At 66.2% G+C, this 14,591-nt stretch overlaps 1 protein-coding gene across 5 annotated transcripts in view; it reads right to left on the reverse strand.

The window, feature by feature from the left end:
• Positions 1 to 8,599: 8,599 nt before the first annotated feature.
• Positions 8,600 to 14,591, reverse strand: part of PRKAR1B (protein kinase cAMP-dependent type I regulatory subunit beta) — a 63,939-nt gene continuing 57,947 nt past the window's right edge. For all 5 annotated transcript variants that reach the window (XM_070064255.1, XM_070064254.1, XM_070064256.1 and 2 more), the window contains 2 exons: positions 9,731 to 9,812; positions 8,600 to 9,310 (listed from right to left, as the gene is read on the reverse strand). In XM_070064255.1, coding sequence (XP_069920356.1) covers positions 9,138 to 9,310; positions 9,731 to 9,812 — 255 coding nt within the window. In that variant the 3' untranslated portion in view covers positions 8,600 to 9,137. The remainder of the gene's footprint in view (positions 9,311 to 9,730; positions 9,813 to 14,591) is intronic.

Consider the following 14,591-nt stretch of genomic DNA (forward strand, 5'->3'; position numbering starts at 1 on the left):
TACACCCGGACGGGCCTGGAAACTGAGCTGGGCAGGGGACAGGCGAGCTCGGGCCCCAGGGGACAGCCAGCCACGCATTCACCTGCTGTGGTCTGCCAGACGTGTCCATGTGGTCTCAAGGACACAAGAAAAGCCCAGATGGAGGCGTCCAGGGAACCCCGGGCCTGCCCCTTCAGCTATGTCACCTGGCTGTGACAGGAGCTCCAGAGAGGGGCTGAGGGGGAAGCGCCCGCCCAGAGCAGCTCTGGCCTTGCAGCCGTGAGAGCGCGAGGTGGAGCCCGTGGTGGGCTGGGGGCAGGGGTCACTGTGGCTGCAGCTTCCATCCCAACAGGAGGCATGGGTGCTGAACGGGCCGGTCCAGATGATGGCTACAGACAGACACATGGCGGACCTGCCTGACAGGTGTGTAGGTAGAGAGACGATAGGGACACAGGCGGGCAGACGTGATAGATAGACTACAGACAGACGTGCGATGGGGGGATGGACAGCGACAGACCAGGAGGGTGGCTAGGGAAGAAGAGGGAGTGGCCAGCACGTAGCTATTTGCTGTTCAATCCTTATGACTTTTCTGCAGAATCGAATTTTTTCAAAATAAAAAGTGTCGGAAAATGCAAATTCCCATTTCCTAGTTTTCCCATAATCGTTGTAGGGCAGAGAAATGTCAGAGCTTAGGACAGAGAGCAAATCATACAGCAGAAACAGGAGTGCTGGGTTTCACACTTTTTAAAAAAATTCTCTGTGGGGCAGTGGACTAAGCCTCCTCCTGCAGCACCAGCGTCCCCTCTGTGCGCCGGTTCGAGTCCCGGCTGCTCCACTTCTGATCCAGCTCTCTGCAGTGGCCTGGGGAGCAGTGGAGGATGGCCAGGTGCTTGGGCCCCTGGATGAACTCCTGGCCCTGGATCGGTCCAACCCTGACTGTTGCGACTGTCTGGGGAGTGAACCAGCAGATGCAAGACCTCTCTCTCTCTCTCTCTCTCTCTCTCTCTCTCAGCTCTGCCTTTCAAGTAAATAATAGAGAAATCTCTATTTTAAAAAATTACGTTTTTCCTGAATCTGTAAAGTTCCCTCATAGAAGCCAAATTTCTGTGTTTCGGTCTCTGCTCGCCTCGTCCACACACAGAAGGGAGGACGCCGGGAGTGACCCGTGGAGGACCCCGCTGGGGACGTCGGGTGAGGTCAGGCCTGGCCACGGCCCTGACCCTGTCATGCACATTTGGTGCCCGGCCTAACGTGGGCAAAGGGGTCGCAGCCGCGGGACTGGAACGGGACCACCTGGGAGGAGCGGACGCCCAGACCCCCACAGCCCTGCTGCAGCCAGAAACTGCACACGCTCACACATGCTAACACATGCTAACATGCAATGACACTGCACATGCTAACAATGCTGACACTGCACACCCTAACATGTTGACAGTGCACATGCTGACACTGCATGGACTGTAACATGTGCTAACACGCACTAACAACACACTAGCTAACACACATTAACTAGTTAGCACACATTAACACATGCTGACACTATACACATACACACACTGCACATGCTCTAACATGTGCTGACACTGCACACTAACACGTGCTGACACTGCACACTAACACGTGCTGACACTGCACATGCTCTAACACGTGCTGACACTGCACACTGACACGTGCTGACACCACACATGCTCTAACATGTGCTGACACTGCACAGACACGTGCTGACACTGCACACTAACACGTGCTGACACTGCACATGCTCTAACATGTGCTGACACTGCACACTGACACGTGCTGACACTGCACACTAACACGTGCTGACACCGCACATGCTCTAACATGTGCTGACACTGCACAGACACGTGCTGACACTGCACACTAACACGTGCTGACACTGCACACTAACACGTGCTGACACTGCACATGCTCTAACATGTGCTGACACTGCACACTGACACGTGCTGACACTGCACACTAACACGTGCTGACACCGCACATGCTCTAACATGTGCTGACACTGCACAGACACGTGCTGACACTGCACACTAACACGTGCTGACACTGCACACTAACACGTGCTGACACCACACATGCTCTAACATGTGCTGACACTGCACACTGACACGTGCTGACACTGCACACTAACACGTGCTGACACCACACATGCTCTAACATGTGCTGACACTGCACACTGACACGTGCTGACACCGCACATGCTCTAACATGTGCTGACACTGCACATTGACACGTGCTGACACTGCACACTGACACGTGCTGACACTGCACACTAACACGTGCTGACACCGCACATGCTCTAACATGTGCTGACACTGCACACTAACACGTGCTGACACTGCACATGCTCTAACATGTGCTGACACTGCACAGACACGTGCTGACACCACACATGCTCTAACATGTGCTGACACTGCACACTAACACGTGCTGGCACCGCACATGCTCTAACATGTGCTGACACTGCACACTAACACGTGCTGACACTGCACATGCTCTAACATGTCTGACACTGCACACTGACACGTGCTGACACCGCACATGCTCTAACATGTCTGACACTGCACACTGACACGTGCTGACACCGCACATGCTCTAACATGTGCTGACACTGCACACTGACACGTGCTGACACCGCACATGCTCTAACGTGCTGACACTGCACACGCTAACACTGCACACGCTCTAACATGCGGCGGCTCCTTTGCAGTTGCTCATGGGCATCTGTCTCACGAGAGACACCTGGTGTCGGCAGCCTGGCCCTGCTCAGCCCCACAGAGCCCTCCCCGTGCGGGCCTCCTGGCAGCCCCCACGGCTGTCTCCTGGTAGCTGACCCCAGGCCAGCTCAGCTGTGGCTCCACCTCAGTTTCCCCACCTGGCGGTCATGGTGCGGAAGGAGCAGGAGCACCCCCTGTGCCATCCCACGCCCACCCCAGGGCCTGGCTCCCCGAGGGACCCTGTCCTGGGCACTGGAGGTCCCCCCAGACCAGGCCTTGGGGCGAGGACCTCTCCACCCAGGGCAAGAGAGGGAGACAGGAAGGAAGGGCCCCGCCCCCATGTGTGACAGACAGGAAGGGAGGCGGCCACAGCCCGCCCACCTCTGTGCTGTGGGCACCCGGAGGCAGAACAGGCTGGCTGAGCCAGGCCCTGCTCCAGGGCAGCTTCAGGTGGGGCTGGATCAGGGCACCCTGTGCCTCCCAGGGCCGAGATGGCAGCCGCACCCCCAGCCCAGCCACTGACTGCCCGGGGCCGGCCAGGAGGCCTCTGCCTGGAGACCAGGCTGGAGACCCCAACCCCGGCCCAGGAGCCCTGTGTGTACTGGGGAGCAGACCCTTCCTCCCCTGGGTGAGCCAGGAGCCCCGCCCCCATGGACGGTGCAGGTGGACAAAGAGACACAGGAGCCGAGACTTCAGCTGCCGGCCGGGGGCTGGGGGCTCGGGGGCTCGGCTGGGTGCTTCCAGCTTTGGGGACGGGGAAGTCCATCAACAGTGACGGACAGGGGACAGGGGGTGGGACTTTAGGCCCCGTCCAATCAGGGCCCAGCTCGGAGTCTGAGCTCCTTGGGGACGTCCTGGTGGCCCGGGCTTCCTCGCCCACGTTCAGAGGGAGTGAGATGCTGGGACCGATGATGCGGTCTCGCGGCCTGCTGCCGTCCACGGCCCTCGTGTGTGTGACCCTCGGGGCAGCCAGACGCTCCCTCCCCTCTGCGGGCCTCTGCATCCCCACCCCCTCCTCCACCCACACTCACCCGTGCGTCCCCCAGACCCGCGGCAGCTCTCCCAAGCCAGGCCCTGACTGCCGAACTCTGATGAAGTCCCAGCCCCAGAGCCACCGCCCCTGGTGGGAGGCAGCAAGCCCCCAGGGTCAGGCCCAACTCAGGTCGCCCAGGAACGAGGGACCAGGCTGGGGAGAGCCTCTGGGGTACCCGGGTGCCCACCACACAGAGCCTAGATGCTGAGAGGCTGCAGGGTCCCTGGGTGAGGGCGGGCGGCCCAGGCCAGGTTGGGGCTCAGTCTCTTTCCAGAATGCTCTAGAATGTTCCAGGGCAGATGTGGTGGCATCTGCTGTGGGCTTCTCTGCTCCTACAGAACCAAACCCTCCAAGATGGACAGGCTTCCTGGCTCCCAAGGGCCAGCTCCTATGGACAGGTCACTGACCACAGCAAGGCCCAAGCCTCTGCAAGGCTCGCTGGTCACCCAGAGCAGACGCAGGGGCCAAGGGAAGCCGCAGCACCGGCTCCAGGGCCGGTAAGGAGGACACGCAGCCAGCTCCAGCCTCTAGCAGGCCGCAGGCAGGGACGGAGCCTGCACAGGGCCTGGTGCCTGCCCCATGGCCTTGGCCCTGTAGGGTGTCCCTGGGCCTGAGACCGCAGGCCAGGGAGTGGATGCCCCAGCCCACACACAGGTGCACGCTGAGCCAAGTGGCCAGGTCCCTGGAGGGCCCAAAGTGGAACCTGAGAGGGCTTCAAGGAGGAGGTGGCAGCCCCCGGGCAGGGATTTTCTCCCTCTCAGCAGGGCCCCACCCCTCTTATCTCTCAGGGGAGCTGCGCCAGGGACCTCCCCGAGGAGGCTCTGCCCAGGCCTGCGTCTGCATCATCAGCCAGGAACGTGCTGGAACCACTTCCAGTTCCTCCCCCACACTGCCCCCACGCCCGCCCACCGCTTCCTGACCAGAGAATCTGGGAGTAGAGGGCGGGGCCGCACAGCTCCTCCCCGACGCCCACCCTGAGGCTCTAGGCGAGGGAGGTGGGGGGAGGGCTGGGACCCCTTCCTCCTGTGGGCCTCCTGCTCTCCTAGGGGCCTCCCGGGAGGGCACTGCTCACCCCCTCCTCCCAAGCCGGGTCCTTTAGGGTTGCCCCGTGTGTCCACTGCAGGGGCTGGGAGGTTGGGTGGGCGTGGCCGCCCCAGCTCCCACTAGGAGAGAGGTGGCCGGGCGAGGGGGTGCAGGACAGGCGGGGCGGGGGCTGCCCACGCTCTGCACCCCGGCAGCACTGATGCACACTACACCACACTGCTGGGCCACACGTGTGGTTTCTGCATCGGCCCCCAGGATGGCCAGGGAGGGGGTGCAGCCGCCAAGGTCCTGGCTCCGCTGCAGGTGTGGCCTGGGGGCCCCTTGCCACGGCCCCTCCTGAACTCCTTTCCTTGTGGTGGGTGCCGCGGCCCTGCAGGTGCCCCCACAGCGGCCGCCCTACCCCCAGCCCAGGCGCACATCTGGTGAAGCCGAGGGCCGGGGCTGTCGCGGTCTCTTGGACCAGCGCTCCGTCCGCGTGAGGAGAGCCCCACAACCTCGTGCCACGTCTGTGCCGGGCCCGTCTCCGATCGCACACCCAACCCCAGGGTGCAAAGGGGTCGTTCCCATCTCCAAGATGGGACCGCTGAGGCTCGGAGAAGCCGGGGACCTCGCCTGATACCACCCAGCTGACAGGAGCGAGGCCCAGGGTGTGAGGCGAAGGAGCGCCCGCCACGGTGCTGGCCAGGCAGAGCCAGCCACGCTGCCTGTCCGGGGCTCCCCAAGTGCCCCAGGGGGACCTCGCCGGCTGCAAAAGCACACGCAACGCTCGGCCCAGGAAGCTGCCAAGGGCCGAGGGTCCCGCGTGGGTCAAGTCTGCAGGGACCCTTAAGGGGCTCTGCCCTAGATGGAGCCTGGCCTGGGGCGAGACCCCTACAGGGATCCCCAGGGACCCCAACTCAGACCCAAGCCCAGCACGTGCACCTGCCATCCAGACACCTGCATGAGGTTGCTGGTCTCCGGGCCCAGGTCAACAGCTACGCTGGCCAGGTCAGGCCAGACCAGAGCAGACCAGACCAAGCCGATCCAATCCAGAACAGGCCAGGCCGGGCAGAGGCTGGGAGAAGCTGGAGGTGTGGCTGGGAAGCGAGTCACTAGCTTCCTGCTTGGGTCACATCTCGCTAGCAGAGAGCTACAGGGAGAGCTCAGCGTGGCCAGCGACCAGCAGGGCCCCGCAGCTCCCGAGTCTGAGACGACCCCGGCCCTGCTGCAGCTGCCGCGCGCTGGCCTCTGGGGGCCGTGGATCCCCAGCACCACCACCCTCCAGACACGAAGTCGCCCTCCCCACCCCGGGCCCTCCAGTGTCTCCCGGCGTGGCAGCTGGGGCCTGACCTCAAAGCGAGTCACCACCATCACCAGGGGACCTGGCCCCCCGAGCCGGGCCACGGCTGTCGTGGTCAGGCCCGCAAGGCCACGGCTGAGCCTCCTGCCAGGAACCACATGATGCCATTACACCCATTCCACAGATGTGGACATGGAGACGCACCGAGGTCATGCCCAAGGTCCACACCGGACGGAACCAGGTGCAGCCCCAGGCCGAGGCGGCAAGAGGGGCTGTGCACCTGCTGGCTCCCGGACCCAGCGCGTGGTCTGGTCATGGCAAGCTCTGGACAACAGCCCAGTGGCCAGCAGGGCGAGGGGCCCAGCTGCAGAGGGAGTCAGGGGCTGAGCCAGCAGAGCCCAGGCAGTCTCCCCAGGACCAGTGCATGGGTGACGGAGCGAGGCAGCAGAGAGCTCACCGCTCGGCCTCCTCCCCCAGGCAAGCAGACTGCCCGCGGAGGAGGACAGCGGGGGACGGGGTCTCCAGCACGGGGACGGGGGGAGCAGAAGCCAAGGTGGGGTTGGGGGCTCCCTCCTGCACAGCCTCCGTGAACCTGGCCAAGTCTGGGGCCCCCATCTGGCACCAGCGTCTGCCGTGCCAGGCGGGGACGTGGGGCCCAGGCCCGCCCAGGAGCAGGGTCCCCAGCTGCACCCACTCTCTGGGTGGCCCTGGCAAACCCCAGGTCCTCACGAGCTCCTCCCACAGGCAGCACCCTCAGCCCCAAGCCAGCCCCAGCGGATGGATTCTGATGGCTCCCATCTGGGTTGGGGGCTGCGCACTGCCCGGCTGCTGGGGTCAGGGAAACACCCAGGGGCTCTCTGCTGGGCACCCACCTGGCCCCAGGCCTCCAGGCACCGACCTAGTGCCTGGGAGCAGGTGGGAGATCCACAGCCCTGACAGGCGTGTGTGTGGGCAGTGACATTTTATTTTTTTGGAAACTTGTTTGAAAGGCAAGATTACAGAGAGAGAGAAAGGGAGCGACACACAATCTTCCATCCGCCGGTTCATTCCCCAGATGGCCGCAATGGCTGTGGCTGGGCGGGGCCGGAACCAGGAAGGCAGGAGCTTCATCCAGGTCTCCCGTGCAGGTGCAGGGGTCCAAGCACTTGGGCCATCTTCTACTGCTTTCCCAGGCCATCAGCAGGGAGCTGGATGGGAAGTGGAGCAGCCGGGACTCAAACCGGCGCCCATATGGGATGGCGGCATCACAAGCAGCGGCTTTACCCGCTGCTCCACAGCGCCAGCCCCGAGAAGCGACATTCAAATGGACACCACAGGGTGAGCGTTTGGCTTAGCAGTTAAGACCCCGTGGCCCACAGTGGAGGACGTGGGCTCCGTACCTGGCCCTGGCTCCTGCTGATGCACCTGGGGGAGGGCGGCAGTGGTGGCCCAAGTCCTTGTGCACCTGCCGCCCACACGGGAGACTGGGTTGAGTTCCAGGCCCTGGCCCAGCCCCGGCCGCTGAGGGCCTTTGGAGAGTGAAGACACAGGCTGCGTACAAACAGGAGCACATGGGGCTCTGGGGACCGAGCTCTGCTCCCCCGCCCAGCTGGGGGTGCACAGATCCCGCGGCTTGGGTCCCTGTGGACTTGTGGTCCTCCTGGGCTAGGAGGTGTCCGGTGCGGGAGGCTGGTGCCCACTGACCAAGACCACTGGGGGCTCAGGGCTGCAGGGCAGGGGCTGCTGCTCCCCCTGGGCGAGGCGTGTGCTGGCCGCGGCTCCACCCGGGCGTCCCCGAGCGAGTGGCTGGGACGTCCCACTCGGGGTTCTGGAGGGCTCCTGACGTCCACCTGGCCTCTGCCCCGTGGGATCCAGGCCTGAGGACGCTCCTCCCGGCCACAGCTGGTCGCTCCGTCCCCGTGCAAATGGCGATACGTCCCGTCTGATCGGACTCTGCTTTCATGGACTGTCTCGTGTCAGGGTCTGAGAGCCGACGGCCGAGCCCGTGACCCCCACGGCTCTCTGGGTGCCCCCGTTCTACAGCCCAGGGTCTTTGTGTGTCCCTGGGGAGGCCAGCCCCACCACGATTCCTCCTCTGGCCTGCGGACGCCACACCTGCACGGCCTCTTTCTGCCACGACCCACCCACTTCTGTTTTCCAGTCACAGCCCTGGGCTGGGGCTCGGGGACCCTGGCGCTGGCCATCCCCGGACACTGCCAGCAGCAGCCTCAGGGCCTCCATGTCCACCTCGAGGCCCTAAAGACGGCCACAAGTGGCAGGGCCACACCAGGCCAGGGGGGCAACGAGGGAGCTGGGCCCTGCCCGCGTGGCCGCCCCAGCGCAGCCCCCACGCCTGCCAGTGACGCTGGGGGAGGGGCCTGGGGGAGGCGCCCCCGTGAGGTCAGGCTTGGTCCAGGAAGACGGAGGCGGCGGCAGCTAAGAATGTGCTCATGCCCCCGACCTGCATCCCCCGGGGTGGCTGTGCCCCCCGTGTCTCACCACTGGGAGGGAACGAGAAGCACCCCCCAAAAGACTTCAGACCAGAGCCTCCGGGCGGGGGTCCTCATCGCACATTTAATGCTCATGCAGCGTCGAGCGGGGAGGGGCGCGGGGCCACGGACACGGGGCCACGGACGGGGGCAGCGCGGCACCCAGGCTGGGGCGCGGGCATCGGCGGGGGTCGGGAATGGGGTTGGTATGGGTGGGGGCAGGGGGAACTCAGCCCCCTGTGGTTTACCCAGGATGCCGCTCTCCCTCCCAGGGTCACGGGAAGCCACCCGGCACACACACAGGCAGCCCTGCCTCGCGGTCCCTGGACCCGGCCAAGTGTCCGTCAGGAGGCCCCTCCCACCTGGGGACTTTCCAGAAGGGCCGAGGACAAGCAGGGACGCCTGGCCGGCTCCTCCCACGTCCGCAGCCGCAGCCCGGGACCCTGGGCCAGGGCCCTGGAGGGCGCTGTGGCCGGCGGCGCCGGGGGGCACGGCAGGGGCCTGGGCTGGGTTCTGTTCGCTGCCTTGTTTCTGAAACGCAGGAGGCGGCTGTTTATTCCAGAAACTGAGTCCAGAGGCCGGGCCGGGCCCGCCGCGGGCGCTCAGACGGTGAGGGAGATGAAGCTGTTGTAGCGCTGGATGTTCCGCTTGAGGATGTCGGAGCAGGGGCCCAGCACCCGCTCGAAGCGCGGCCGGTCCAGCTTCACGCACTTGAGGGGGCCACGGGCCACCACCGTGGCCGCACGCGGCCGGTTCAGCAGCAGCGCAATCTCCCCTGGGAGGCGGGGGAGGGGCGGGGGGAGGAGGGGGGAGGAGGGGGGAGAGGCGTCAGGGGCACGAGGGGCCGAGGCCGTTGGGGCGGACACGGCTCCCCTTCAGGGCAGTGCTGGCTGGAGGGGAGGCGGCAGAGCCGACCACGTGCCAGCAGCAGCCTGAGTGGACGTGAGTCCCCGAAGTGCCCGGGGCACTTCCACATCCTGGCCGACCCCCTCTGGGAGGCCCCTGCGCGGCTGGCACTGTGGGCTGTGGCACCGGCCTCCCTCACACCCACCGGGCTCCAGGTGTGGGAATGCTGGGGCCGACACCCTGGACCAGGGTCTGGGGAGACTCCGCGGAGCCCTCTGTCCCAGCTGCAGGGCGGCTCAGCCCCCGCCCCCTGAGAGCCCCCCAAGGACCCACGGGAGGGGACACTCACCAAAGTAGTCGGAGGGCCCGAGGCGGCCGACCTCCACGTACTCCTCGCTGGGGGACCGGCGCTGCAGCACGGAGGCGGTGCCCTGTGGGCCCAAGCGGCAGTGAGAGCCGGACGTATGGGGGACACTCGCCCCCACTGCCCAACCCATGCACCTGTCTCCACCGCGCCGGAACGCGGCCCCCAGGCCTCGCTCTCCGCGGGGCAGCCAGCGTTCCCGTAGCCCCCACCCCAGCCCAGACGCGGTTTTCCGATGGGAAACTCCGGCGGTGCAACCAAGGGGTCGGAATCTGTCGGGGGCCTGGCGCTCAGAGCTGACCTTGGGTTAACCGCCAAGGCCCAGCCGGGCGTCCAGCCATGCGGGGGCTCCCTGGGGGCAGACGGGAGCTGGCTCAGGCTCAGGCGCCCCTGGCTACGCGGTGGGGCCCCGACCCCCATGCAGGGGAGCAGGCGGCGCCGGCTCAGCGATTAACAGGCATGGGAAGAGCAGGGGCGGCCACGGAGGAGCCTCGGACAGCCGGGCGGCTGCTGTCCAAATGCCCCCCACTCCAGCCAGCACGTGCGGTACGGCAGGGTCAGGCGCGCTGGCCCAGGCCCCACCCCAGGCCACTGTGAAGACAAAGGTTTGCACCCTGACGCAGGCATCAGCGGCTCCGACTCTGGGGGGCTTGCACACCCCATGTCCAGGTGGGCTCCCTGGGCTGGCTGTGCCCAGGTTAATGAGTGACTCCTGCCTTCCACAGTCTGCGGCACACGCCGCAGCCGCCGTGCCTAGAATCTGCAGGCACCAATTGGCAGCCCCCGGGAGCGGGTCCCCGCCGGGCGCCGGGCTCTGGGTGTTTACCGAGCCAGCGGAGGCAGCAGCGGAACACGCACGCGGCGGGCGCCCGGGGAGCTGGGGTGCTGAAGGCGCCAGGACAGCGCCCGGTCCCGGTCCAGTGCCGGCTCAGCTGGGTGCTCAGCACGGCTCTGGGTTCCGTGGCCCACGTGGGAGGCCGTCGCTGAGGGCGACACGCGTGGGGGCTGAAGCCGCTGGCCTTGCTCCTGCCCAGGGTGACCCCGGGCCCGTGGCTAACATTGCGGTTCCTGCCTTTCAAGTTCGCGCTGCTCCCAGAACCCAGCACGCGGCTCAGCCGGGGCCTGCTCGGCGGCACGGTCCCCGGCACCCACGCCCCGACCTTGGTGTCCGCCGCCCGCCCGCCCGAGCCTCCTGGTGCTGCACATGGCGCTCCTGGGTGACGAGCTGTGTTCACCTTCGTCCCCAGAAGTCAGGCAGCCAGCTGGCCCGTGGGTCTGCCCCCCGCCCTGGGCCCTGGGTCTCGGCGGGGTCACAGCCCTCTCAGTGGGTCCAGGAGTCACCACGTGCCACCTGTGGGAAACCCTTCCGGAAGCGTCCACAACCCCCCTCACACCTCGCTGGCCAGAACAGGTCTCTGGCTAACCCTGGGGGAGCAGAGGGGCCCCTCGTGGACGCGGCTCCCCGTCTTGGAGTCAGGGCGACTGGAGCATAAGATTCCATAAAGGGGTCCAAAGAGGGCCTCTGCACCCACAGCCTGTGTCCACACAGGGCCCTGACGGCGTCCGGCCTCCCCACAGATGCCAGCCTGCTGTGCGCCAACCTCGTCCACAGGGCCTGGGCGTCCACAACCCTCCGGCCAGGACGCCTGCCCCCACCAGGACGTCCCAGCAGCCCCACTCACCGGCCAAGCCGCCCAGCACCCCCTGAAGCGCGGCCGCTGGCCAGAGCAGCAGAGCTTTCTGGAAACACAGGGGCCCAAGGACGAACACGTGCTGACCTCAGTGCCGCGCTTCAGGGAGCCGGCGGCACGGCTGGAACCCAGCGCTGCCCAGGCCCTCGGGCCTCCAGGCCGCCTCTCAGAAAGGCTGCAGGGGCACGTGGGGTGGTCAGCGGCGCTGACCACCCCAGAGGGGCCTCTTTACACTGCCCAGTCACCCTGAACCCATGTGGGGCCCCGCACCCCACAGGAGAGAGCCTGGCTGCACCCAGCTGCCTGCTGACGCTCGCCCTGGCTTTGGCCTGGCCCAGCCCTGGCTGCTGCGGGCGCCGGGGCGTGAACCAGCAGATACAGGATCTCTGTCTGTCTGTCTGTCTAGGTGTGTGTATGTCTCTTTTTCTCTGCGTCTCTGCTTTGCTAAATAAAGTTAGCATAAATATATATTTTTTTAAGTCAGAAAGATGAACTCATTCTGCTCAGCATGGGGAGACGGAAGGAGGTGGCCACAGGATGAGGCCAGCGGGGCACATCCCGGGTCCCCTGGAGACCGGTGCTTGGCCGGGCAACATGGGCACCACGAGGGCCTCACAAGGGCCTGGACATCAGACCTGGCCCAGCTGGGAAGCTATGGACACCACCCAGCTGCCCTGAGCCCCAGCTCTCCCAGGGCTAGCGAACTCGCTCAGACTCCCAGGTTCTGGGAGGCACGGGCAAGACAGTGCTTTATCACCTGCAGAGGCCGGGATCGGCAGGTGACTAGCAATGTCTGAAACCATGGACTTGGCGGTGGCTGGTGATGCCTGAAGTCTCGGACCTGTCCTGAGCCTATTTCTCATGGTATAAACGGACAGGGTAGTGGTCACTACCTCAGTGACTTGCGAGGCCAGGGAAGAGGGCGTGGCCGTGTGGGGCCGAGTGGGGCACACCGCAAAAGCTCAGAGCTGCGTCACCGCCATTGCCGCCGCCGCCGCCGCCACCCCCTGCAGCAGAGGCCTCACAGGGCACCGCGCTGGCCGCTCTTCCCAGCCCCCGGGGGCGCCCGGATCCCCGGAGTCCGGCTTGCGGCTGTGGACGCGCGGGCGCGGTGGCCATGGGCTTCACACTCCCCGACTCCACCCCCTGCCCCGCCCTCAGCTCAGCTTCCTCCTGGTGCCGCCCACGCCCGAGCCCCCACCCTTGCGCCAGCTCCGCCCAGGGTGACCCCAGCCCTGCACCCCGAGAAGCCCCCAGAAGCCATTTTGCTGACTCTACGCCAAGAGACGGAGCAGGAGACTCCTGAGGCCACGGACCCCCACCTAGCTGGCCCCTCCAGCTGCGTGGACCTCCCAAGACGGGGTCCCAGGCCCGTGGGGAGGGGACGCAGGGGCCGTGCCCGAGGCTGCCTGGCCAGCCCCAGCTGCACTGGGCGTCTGTTGGGGTTTTCCCAGCCCAAACATCCCCCGGCAGAAGCCCTGCCTGGCACGGAGCTTGGCTCTCCTCATACTGTGCCAGGGCCTTGGAATCCGGCACACGCGGCCACATCTGTCCGTCCGCACCGCCCGCGGGCTGGGAACGGCCTGTGGGAATCCGCCTGGTCTCCCTGGAGGGTCGTGGGAGGCAGGAAAGGCAGAGGGGGGTGGGGCGAGGCAGGCTCGTTACCAAGACAGACGTGGGCAGCTGCACCCCCGGTGAGGCCAGGCCGCTGCCTTCCTCCAGGGAACAGCCACGGGAAAACCTGGCCAGCATGCGGACAAAGCGAAGATGTCGGCCGAGCTGGGAAGTCGGCTCGCCCACCCCCGAGCCCCCGTGCTCACGTCACAGGCTGGGGGGACGTGCCCGGGACCAGCTGTCCTGCTCAGGCCCAGGGCAGCTTCCCGCAGGAGCGATGGGGCTTCAAGGGGACATGCAGCCTCAGACACAGGGTGACCAGCTGACCCGCGCCAGGGAAGGAGCTGGGGCCAAGTCCAGGGGACCTGTGTGCTTCCGGGCGGACCGCGGCTGTCGGAGCCTCCAGGGGCCCACCGGCAGCATGTGAGCAGAGGGCACGGCTGCTCCTGTGCAAGGCATGGGGCAGGCACCGGGCACCGAGTGGACACGGGCGAGGGGACGCTGTGAGCCCAGGCGTCTCGGGTCACGAGGCCACCCCAGGGCCACACGCACTGGCATCACCCCCGGGCATGCTCCACGGGGGACTGGCTCTTCCACGACCACCCGGGGACCTCGGCTTCCCAAGGGGGCTGCTCAGCCCAGTGCTGGGGACCCCACGGGGCGCTCAGGGTTCTGCAGCCTCAGGTGCCCAGTGCCATCACGGCCCCACTTGAGGCAGCACCAAAACGCAGCCAGGCTCCGGGCTGGGCCGCGCGGCCGAGGGCAGCTACAGATGCCGAGCAGGAAGTGGCCGCAAGTCCAGGCATCGCAGCCGCTGCCCCCAGGCCCCGGCCCTTCCAGACCCTTCTCTGCCCAGCAGGGGTCCTGCAGGCCCTTGGATACCCCCTGCCTCAGAGGCCAGGGTCCCTCCAGCACACCCCGCGGCATGGAGCCAATGGGCACAGAGCCAGAACCTTCCCCAGGGAACGGCGCCAAATGCGGAAATACGGCGAAGACGGGGGTCACGGAGCAGGGTGGGGGCGCTGAGTGACAGCCCTCTGTGAGCACCAGTGAAGGGACGTCCCCCATGGGCTCTGGGAGCCCTCCCGCCCCAGCGTCCAGGAGGGGGTGCGCAGGCCTGGGCGGGAGGTGGCTGGGAAAGGCTGCCCTGCAGTTGCTTCCGCGTGGCGGACGCTGGTAAAATTGATTTGCTACGCGGGAGGGGAATCCGATCCGACGTCCCCATGGCAACGGGGATGCCAGCCCTTTGGGGTCCAGCTGCCCCCAGGCACATGGTTCAAATCGAGGAATGCACGGCGGGAACGCAAAACCCATTAGCTGCCCCCTCCCCAGCCCGGGAGACCCCGACGCCCCCACCCACCCCGCCCAGCTCTGGCGGCCACAGTTCGCCTGGAGTGCGGAATCAGGCGGTAAATTCTGAGGAGGAGGAGGAGGAGGAGGGAACAGCTGGGCCAGCGAGGGTCTCGGGACCCCCGCCCGCACAGTAGGCCCCAAGACACCTCCCCAGGGGACGAGCCAGGCCAATAGGGCCCGCCTCCCGC

Source organism: Oryctolagus cuniculus, chromosome 19, assembly GCF_964237555.1.
Source record: "Oryctolagus cuniculus chromosome 19, mOryCun1.1, whole genome shotgun sequence".
Classification (NCBI taxonomy): domain Eukaryota; kingdom Metazoa; phylum Chordata; class Mammalia; order Lagomorpha; family Leporidae; genus Oryctolagus; species Oryctolagus cuniculus.